Here is an 8,972-nt window from a genome sequence, read left to right as displayed (position 1 = left end):
ATATAACTGCCATGGTTTGGATCCATCATCATTAGGGCGATGAGTGCATTCGGCGATGAAGTCTGCTAGAGCTTGTGCTTTTATTGCCCTTCTAGGCTCATACTCAAGGCCAAAATCTGCAAGCTGGTCTGCCCAATCTGTCATCCTATTTGAGTGGTTTCTCCCTTCGATTGCCTTCTTTATAGGATGGCTAGTCAAAACTTTTATGGGGTGAGACTAGAAGTATGGCTTCAGCTTTCGGCTTGCCATGACTAGGGCGAACACCAACTTCTCAATTTGGAAATACTTTGACTCTGCTCCTCTGTAAGCATGGCTGACGAAATATACCGGGTGTTGTGATCTATCCCTCTCGGCAACCAACACTGCGCTAGACGAGTATTCTGATATAGCCAAATATAAGAACAGTATCTCCCTGGCAGAGGGGAAACCAACTTGGGAAGAGAGGCCAAGTGTTCTTTTAGCTGTTGGAAGGCGATCTCGGCTGCTGCATCCCATTGGAACACTTTTCTCTTGAGTGTGTTGAAAAAGGATAAGCTCTTGTCTGCCGACTTTGAAAGAAACCTGCCCAAGGCGGCTATGCATCCGGTCAGCCTCTGCACCTCCTTTACACTTCTAGGGGTCTGCATATCTAGGATGGCTCTGATTTTGTCGGGGTTAGCTTCAATGCCCCTTTCATCCACAAGGAAGCCAAGGCATTTGCCTCCCTTGACTCCAAACACACACTTTCTGGGATTTAACTTCATCCCATATTTTCTCAATGTCGCAAGCGTTTCGACCAAGTCTGTGACATGGTCCTTCTCATGACGACTCTTTACTATCATGTCATCAACGTAGGCTTCGACGTTTCTCCCTAATTGCCCTTCGAAGATTTTGTTGATGAACCTTTGGTATGTGGCTCCAGCATTTTTGAGGCCGAAAGGCATGGCCTTGTAACAATATACTCCTTGGTTAGTGATGAACGCGGTATTCGGCTGGTCCTCTTCTACCATGGGGATTTGATGATATCCCGCGTTTGCATCCATGAAGCTGAATAGAGCATGTCCAGCCGTTGAATCCACAAGCTTGTCTATCTTAGGGAGAGGATGGTCATCCTTGGGGCACGCCTTGTTTAAGTCAGTGAAGTCGACGCACATCCTCCATGCCCCAGAGGGTTTCTTGACCAACACAACATTCGCAAGCCAATCCGTATACTGACATTCTTTAATGAACCCTGCTTCGAGTAGCTTCTTTACTTCTGCTGCAGCTGCTGCGGTGCGCTCGGGGCCTTGATGCCTCAACTTTGGTTTAACAGGCTTGTAGCCTGGCTTGATGTTCAAGCGATGAGTCATAATGGCAGGGTCTATGCCGGGCATCTCGCCTACTGAGTAGGCAAAGACATCACGATGTGCCTTAAGCACATTGATTATTTGAGTGCGCAATGCAGCGTCGATATTTGTTCCGACCCGCACCGTTTCTTCAGCGCTGCCAATGACTTCTTCCTTATCTTCTTCTATGGGCTGGGGTTTGTCTACCCCCCTAGATTCTTCAGTGAAAAGGACGGAAGGGTCGGTTACCTTGTTCTTCTTCGACGGTTCAGCGGGTGCTTCGGATGCTCGCTTCAAGCTATTGACGTAGCATTTTCTAGCGGATCCTTGGTCTCCATATACTTTTCCAACTGTTCCATCTCCAAGCTCGAATTGCAAGAGCAGCTGATAGACTTATATGGCTGCCTTTACCTTGTTCAATAACGGTCGTCTGAGTATGACATTGTAGGGCAAGGGCGTGTCCACCACCAAAAAGTGGGTAATCACTGATCTACCCTTCCCTTTGGGACCAAGTCGAACTGGTAAACGGATTGTCCCTTTGGGAAAGACGGACTGTCCTCCAAAGCCAATTAAGGGTCTGTCTACGGGTGTTAGATCTTCTTCATTGTATTTTAAACACCTCAAGCAATCAAGGGTGATGAGGTCTGCTGATGACCCGCTATCGACGAGCACTCGACTAACTCTGAAGTTGGCAATTTTCATCTCAATGACCAAGGGGTCGTCATGAGGGACTTGCAAAGGGCGTTCTAACTTTCCACCGAACGTCATGATAGGCGAAGAGGGCGTTGAAACGGGTGTGACCTTGAGCACTTGATGTTGCAAGGTTCGTAGGTTGTCTTTTGCTTTGGTCATCGATCCTCCGAGTGCTAAGCCACCGGCAATGACAGCGACATGTCCACCGGTGTCGTCGCTGCGAGTATCTCTTGCCTTTTCTTTCTCCTTGTTCGAGCGGTCAGATTCTTTGAGGTATCTGTTAAGTTTTCCTTCGTCAGCAAGTTGATCAAGGGCTTTCTTTAACTCCCTACAATTCTTTGTGGTATGCCCGCATTCGCGATGATACTCGCACCAGAGTCTCTTGTCCCTCTTCTCCTCGGGGGTCCGAACTACAGGAGGCCTTGGCAACATGTTATTCTCTTTAATGTCCAAATAGATCTCTCGACGATTACGGTTGTACCGAGGGCCGTTACCATGATCTGTGATCAGGTTGGATCGTTTGGATGGTTGGCTCCATGAAGGTTCATCCTCATGTTTCCTTTTTTTCTCTGGTGGATTATTCTCACGGCTTGTGCCACAAACTTCTGAGGCTTGTATATTCTTATGTGCCCGCTCCATGGCTTTAGTGAGGGTTGAAACCCCTGACTCGATCATCTTAAATTTGAAATCCGTGGAACTCAGCCTGGCCAAAAAGGCAGTTAGGGCTGTCTCATCTGGTAAGTTTTGGATTTTCAAAGATTCTTGATTGAATCTTCGTATGTAGTTCTGCGAGGTCTCCGTCTTCCCTTGTGTTACAACCATCAGATTGACACTTGTTTTTTTTCTGTCTTGCTGCGTGCTTGAAACGACTAACAAACACACGTTCCAAGTCTTGGTAGCTATGGATACTACCTTTAGGCACACACTTTTGGAACCATAACAAGGCTTGTCCCTTTAGAGTAGTAGGGAAATACTTACACCATGTGGCCTCGCAACTTGTTTGCACACTCATTTGCGCGGCATATGCGGCTAAATGCTCATTAGGATCGGTAGTTCCAGCGAAAGGCTCTATGGTAGGCATCTTGACCTTGTCTACTTTTGGGGCATTCATTAGCTCCTGGCTCAATGGAGTCAGCGGCGTAGACAAATGTGATGGCAACCGTGGTGGCTGCTCATCTCGGTTTCGAGTTCTTTCTTCTTCCCGAGGTCTATGGCTTGTATGACGAGATATGGGATCTCGCTCAGATCTGTCCTGCCTTGGAGGATCTTCTGATTCTCCTACATCCTCCCAACGAGAAGGTGATCGCTGATCAGGCGATCTCGGACTCTGACTTTGCCTACGACTCCGTGCCTTATTCTCATCGTTATCACGTGCTTGGCGTTGCTCGATTACCCTGCGTCTGTTAATGAGTTCTCGGGCCTCCATCTCGCGCCGCTGTAAGCGCATCTCATCGATGAGTCGTCTAGCATCTGGGTCTCTAACCCGGTTTGCTGGTTCACTCTCCCTCCGGCGTCGGCTTGCAGTAGAGTGCCGACTGGATTCTATTCAGACCGGTGATATGACAGGCCGATCATGAGGAGATCGATGACGGTTTCCAGATCTACTTAGGGCGGACCTAGTAGTACCGACGGGCTGTGCCCTACGGCTTTGTCCACCGCTTCGTCGGGGAACATTGTGGGACTGTGCCCTTTGACTGTTCCGCGACGCTTGGCGTCCCTGGTCTTGCGGTGGCCGGCGGGAGGGACTAACTTGGTTGTTTTTCACAGCTTCGGTCAGTTGTCTGAGGGTGTCCTGGAGAGTTGTGTTGAAATGCTCGGTCAGCTTTTCTAGATCTTGCCTAGTCACAGGTTGCTGATTTCCTTGATGAACGGGTTGTTCAACCTCCATGTTGTCACCTTCATCTTCACGGTTTGATTGCGGGTTGTTCCGCGGCTGACGAGGTGGGCGTGACTGACCTTGAGTTTGATTCTACCCACCAGCGTTTTGGGAAGGATCGGTTCGACGAGTGGTAACCATGACTTTTTGTTTGACGAGTCCCCACAGACGGCGCCAATTGTTTCTGCAAAAGAATTTCGGATCGAAGTTGAAGGGGAATTTCTCGTCTGGTCAAACCGAGTCCTGCAAAACAACGAAAGTCAACTGCCTCGGGGGGTGTTCCCGAGAAAGCCCCTCTGACGGTTAAGTCAGTAAACTGTGTTTAGAGAGAGAATTTGTAGAGAGAGAGAGTGGAGAAAGAATTAAATTACCTCGCTAATCTGTGAAGATTAGCATTTATAGGAGAGGATTAACTAACTTGATTAGGGTTAGGATTAAGGTTTCTGGCCGTTTTGGGCCGTGTTAGGCCCTGTTGGGCTATATTAGGGTTTCTCGGGATGCGTGCTGTGCATGATGATCGAATTTTCCTGTTTAGGGTTTAACTAAGGGCATTTTGGTAATTTATGTATTTAATGAACGTGGGCCCACAGGGGGTCCAAACAAGTCTATTATTTCTGTGTGATTTTTGAGGCTGATTAGTCTTAGCCTTACATAATCTAATTGCCAAAACTGTTAAAATAACTTATTTTAAGGAAAATTTGGATTTTGGTACCTCGAAAATGGGGGTAATTGAATTTTAGTACCCATCTAAAATTTTATTTTAAATTGGTACCTCAAAAATGACTAAACTATAGATATCAGTACCTCCGTTAGCATTCTGTCAATTTTGCCGTTAGTGGGTCCCATTATCTAATTATTTAATAATTTAATTTATTAAAAAAAAAAACATTTAATTAAAAAAAACTTAAAAAATAATAATAAAAAATAAAAATAATAATAAAAAAAAAACTTAAAAAAATTAGAAGTACCCCGCCACCCACCCTGCCTTCCCGCGCCGACGCCACCCCCCAGCCCCGCATCCCCGCGACGACGCCACCCCCCCCCCCACCAACCCTGCCTCGAAATCACCCCTTCCCCCTTTCCCCCAAATCAATTTTTAGGGTTAAATTTGTGGGTTGTGGGTGGTGGGTTTCGGGGTTCGTGGGTGGTAGGGTGGTGGGTTTCTGGGTTCGTGGGTTGTGGGTGGTGGGTTTAGGGGTTCGTGGGTGGTCGGGTTGTGGGTTTCGGGGGTTCGTGGGTGGTGGGGTGTGGTGGGTTTCGGGGTTCGTGGGTGGTGGGTTTAATTTCTGGGTTCTTGGGTTCGTGGAACCGTGGGTGGTGGCCTTGGTGGGTTTATGGGCACCCCTGCCTGGCCGCGGCGGCAGCTGCTGTGGCTGGGCTTCGTGCCTAGCCGCGGCGGCAGCTGCTGTGGCTGGGCTTCGTGCCTAGTCGCGGCGGCAGCTGCCGTGCCTTGGTGGTCGCCGTTGGCCGCGTGGCTGGTGGAATTTTTTTTTTTATTTATTTTATTAGTTTTTTTTTGTTTTTTTATTTTAAAAATGTATTTTTTTTTTTTAATAATTTAAATTATTAAATAATTAGATAATGGACCCCACTAACGGAAAACTTAACGGAACATGGACGGAGGTACCAAAACCTATAAAGTTACAATTTTGGAGGTACCAATTTAAAATAAAATTTTAGATGGGTACTAAAATTCAATTACCCCTATATTCGAGGTACCAAAATTCAAATTTTCCTTATTTTAATTACAAATCTATTGTGTATTTTAGCTCATATGACCTAAGTGAGTTTTTAATGTTTATATTTCTACACAATTTTTGGCAAAATGTGCTCAATATTCAGCTGTTTGATTACTTTGGCAAGTGTACAGTTGAGGAAGCTTTCTAGTTTTCTACCATCAATTAATGTGTAGCATTCTTGTCGAAAACATGCTGATTAAGTTTAACTGTATTGACAACTGTTGACGATATAGTTTGAAATCTATTTATAAAATTTGCATATTTCTCAAATGGAAAGTGTAGTTTTGGATTAAATTCCTGATGTAAACTTATTCTACTAGTTTAAATATTTTTGGTTGATTATTATCAGTGTCTCGTGTATGCTACTTTATGTTGTGCAATTTTGTATATCGATGGCACTGGTAAGTTCCATGATGATACGCTCTATGTCTCATGTTTGTTTTAGTAAGTTCTGTTATTTTCGGAACGATTTCCAAATATTTTTCGAATGTTGACGTCATGGATGTGAAATTAACCCCGAGTGCTAGCTTTACGTGGAGATCTATTTGTCTGCAAGGGATGTAGTTAGAAAGGGGGCTCGAAAGATGGTTGGAAAGGATCCTCAATTGACATATGGAGGGACCCATGGATCCCAAATATGCTTGATTTCAAAGCTCTGCCACGATTGCAGACTTTGGATGAGGCTATTAAAATTATTTCTGAATTGATGTGTGAGGGCTCTTGGAATGCTGAAATTTTGAGTGATAGCTTCTCAAGATGGGAAGTGACTGAAATTGCTAAAATTCCTATTGCTCTTTATAGTGGGGAGGATAGCTGGACCTGGCACCATTCAGATAATGGTGAGTTTTCTTTCAAAAGTGCTTACTATGTGGAATTAAAAGCAAAGAGAGACCCATCTCGCGCTTCTTCATCTGTGTCACCCAACAATTGGGTTTGGAAGAATTTATGGGCTGCAAATGTCTTACCAAAAATTAAACATTGTGGTTGGAGAGCTCTCAATGGTGGGATCCCTGTTCGCAGTAATTTGAAGAAAAGAGGTGTTTGTATTGACGACATATGTCCAGTGTGCGGTGAATCTGCTGAAACCTTGACGCACACTGTTATGCAATTCAACCATGGAAATATGCCCCACTTCTTGCCCCTTCGCTTGGACTCAATGAAAGGTGAGAACCTGTCTTTTAAGAAACTGGGTTTATTCCATCGGTTTTGTTCAAAAAGTTAAGTGTGGAATTTTTTTCTGGAGTTTGTTTTGGGGTATTTGGTTGAAAAGAAATGCCTGGTTTTTGAGCAAAAGAGAATTCAGATTAATTGATGATGTGATCCGAAAAGCATTGTATAGAAAAACGGAAAGAACATTGCATAAAAAAATAAAGAACATTTAGTTTAAGTGAAAAGAACATATTATAGAATTGTAAAGAACATTGTATAGAAATGTAAAGAACATTCACTTAATGTGCAAAGAACATGTTATAAAATTGTAAAGAACATAACGTGCAGTTAAATAATGTTCTTTATCTTCATGTTCGTTGATTGTTAGAATAATGTACTTTTATTTGTAACATATGCTAATTGTTTATTTTGAAATGTCTTTGAATTTTGTCTTTAGATTATGGTGGTTGAATGAAAATAATGTTCATTACATTATACTATCATTAGAGGTGATAAAAAATTCGGGTCGGGCTGCCTTAACATAATATATCGTGTCCAAAAAACCCGGAAAATGTAAAGGGCTTTTCGGGTTTTTTTGGGACCGAGTTTGGATTTGTAACTAAAAAAACATTTTTAGGCTTGTCTAAACCCACCCTTATTTTTGGGCCGGGTCGAAATTGATCACCTCTACGGATGTTCTTTAGATATATATAAAGAAGATGAAGTTGGATGTTTTTTATTACAAAATAGTTATATGTTCTTTATAAAACAACTATATGTTCATTACAATACAACTATTTGGTTGGTTCTTTATGAAATAACTATATGTTCTTTACAAAGCACATGTATGTTCTTTACTGAACAACGGAATGTTCATTCCGCCTTTTTTAAGGGAAAATGGATGCACGGAGCATCGTGCATCCGCCTCCATAGAATTTTTTTTTTTTTGATGTTATGAGGGTCTGGATTGAAGAGGTACCTGTTTGTGCTCTTGATGCTGTTGTTTTTTATACTTCTAAGTTTTAATAAATTTATCCCTGTTCTTGTAAAAAAAAAAAAAAAAAAAAAAAAAAGTTCCATAACTTCTGTTATTGTGGAAACAAGTTTGAAATTCACATGTATTATGTTTTTGCTGGCTAACTGTTCCTTTGCTGATGTTGAATTTTAATGATTTAGAATAATGCAAAACTATTTTTAATGAGTAAAAATTATTGCTCACAAATCATCTTGACAAAATGACAAACCTCGTAACTTAAATTGGTATTGACTCTTAATTTACTAGAGTACATTTTTGCTTAGCTCACAGCATAGGCTACATAAGATAATACTCCTTTTGCGATAGGTTGATGTTCCCAAATTAACACTTTTTGGTTGTTGAGGCCAATCTTCAAAGTTTTGCATCTTAAGTAGCTAGTCTGATTACCAACATGATGAAAACTTACTGTTCTATCAACATGTGTTAATTAGGATCACTTTTTACATCAATATAGTTGATCAAGTTTATTCTAATCAAATTGCAGCTTATGTAAAAAGAGTAACTATGAAAAATCACAGGACGAAAATAAATGAGCAAAGCACGATAGTAGAAATATAGAAACTCAAGGGCAAGCTACAGTCTCTTGCATTTTGTTGTTTAGAGTCTTCATCTGTCTAGAAGCTTTCTTATCCTATTTTCCTGGGTGTAACTCTGTAATATTTTAGGCTCCAACGTCCTGGGTGATCAGTTAAAAAATACAAAGCAAACTATGCGCATAGTGATGTATAAAACCGTTTTTGTTTTTGTTTTTGTTTTTGTTTTGTTTTGTTTTTTTTTTTTTTTTAATAAAACTAATCAGAATTATTTTGGATCTAGTTTGAGTTAAGCTAAACCAACTAGATCCGCCACTGATATTAATATATTACTTAAAAGGACCATATAATTATGCAGAATCATGAAACTTTATACATTCAGAACTCTCAGGAGTCATTTGCTATGTGTTCTGTACACCTCTTACCCCTAAAACAAAAGAAGTAAACGAAACAAAAGCTTTTAAAGGAAAGTATATACCTTATTCAAAACTAATCCTATCGCCCAAAGAGTGTATTGCTGGGTGCAGCTGATTGCTCCATGCAAAATACTGTTACCCAAGTGTTTATTAACTACCAAGTGTGTTGTAAAACCCTTTAAGGTCGTATAATTATATAAAACATTGACTGCAGTTCACAACTCAA

At 41.9% G+C, this 8,972-nt stretch overlaps 1 protein-coding gene across 1 annotated transcript; it reads left to right on the top strand.

The window, feature by feature from the left end:
* Positions 1-6,249: 6,249 nt before the first annotated feature.
* Positions 6,250-6,834, top strand: LOC145570442 (uncharacterized). Its single transcript, XM_081629522.1, has one exon. The coding sequence runs from the start codon at positions 6,250-6,252 to the stop codon at positions 6,832-6,834; it is 585 nt and encodes a 194-aa protein (XP_081485648.1).
* Positions 6,835-8,972: the final 2,138 nt, after the last annotated feature.

This window comes from Chenopodium album, chromosome 2 (genome assembly GCF_948465745.1).
Source record: "Chenopodium album chromosome 2, dcCheAlbu1.1, whole genome shotgun sequence".
Lineage (NCBI taxonomy): Eukaryota > Viridiplantae > Streptophyta > Magnoliopsida > Caryophyllales > Amaranthaceae > Chenopodium > Chenopodium album.
Note: the sequence above shows the minus strand (reverse complement) of the source record. Positions and strands in the feature narration are given on the sequence as shown.

Bases quoted from the DNA above. Each gene is read 5' to 3' on its own strand.
- LOC145570442 (XM_081629522.1), top strand. From the start codon at position 6,250: ATGCTTGATTTCAAAGCTCTGCCACGATTGCAGACTTTGGATGAGGCT.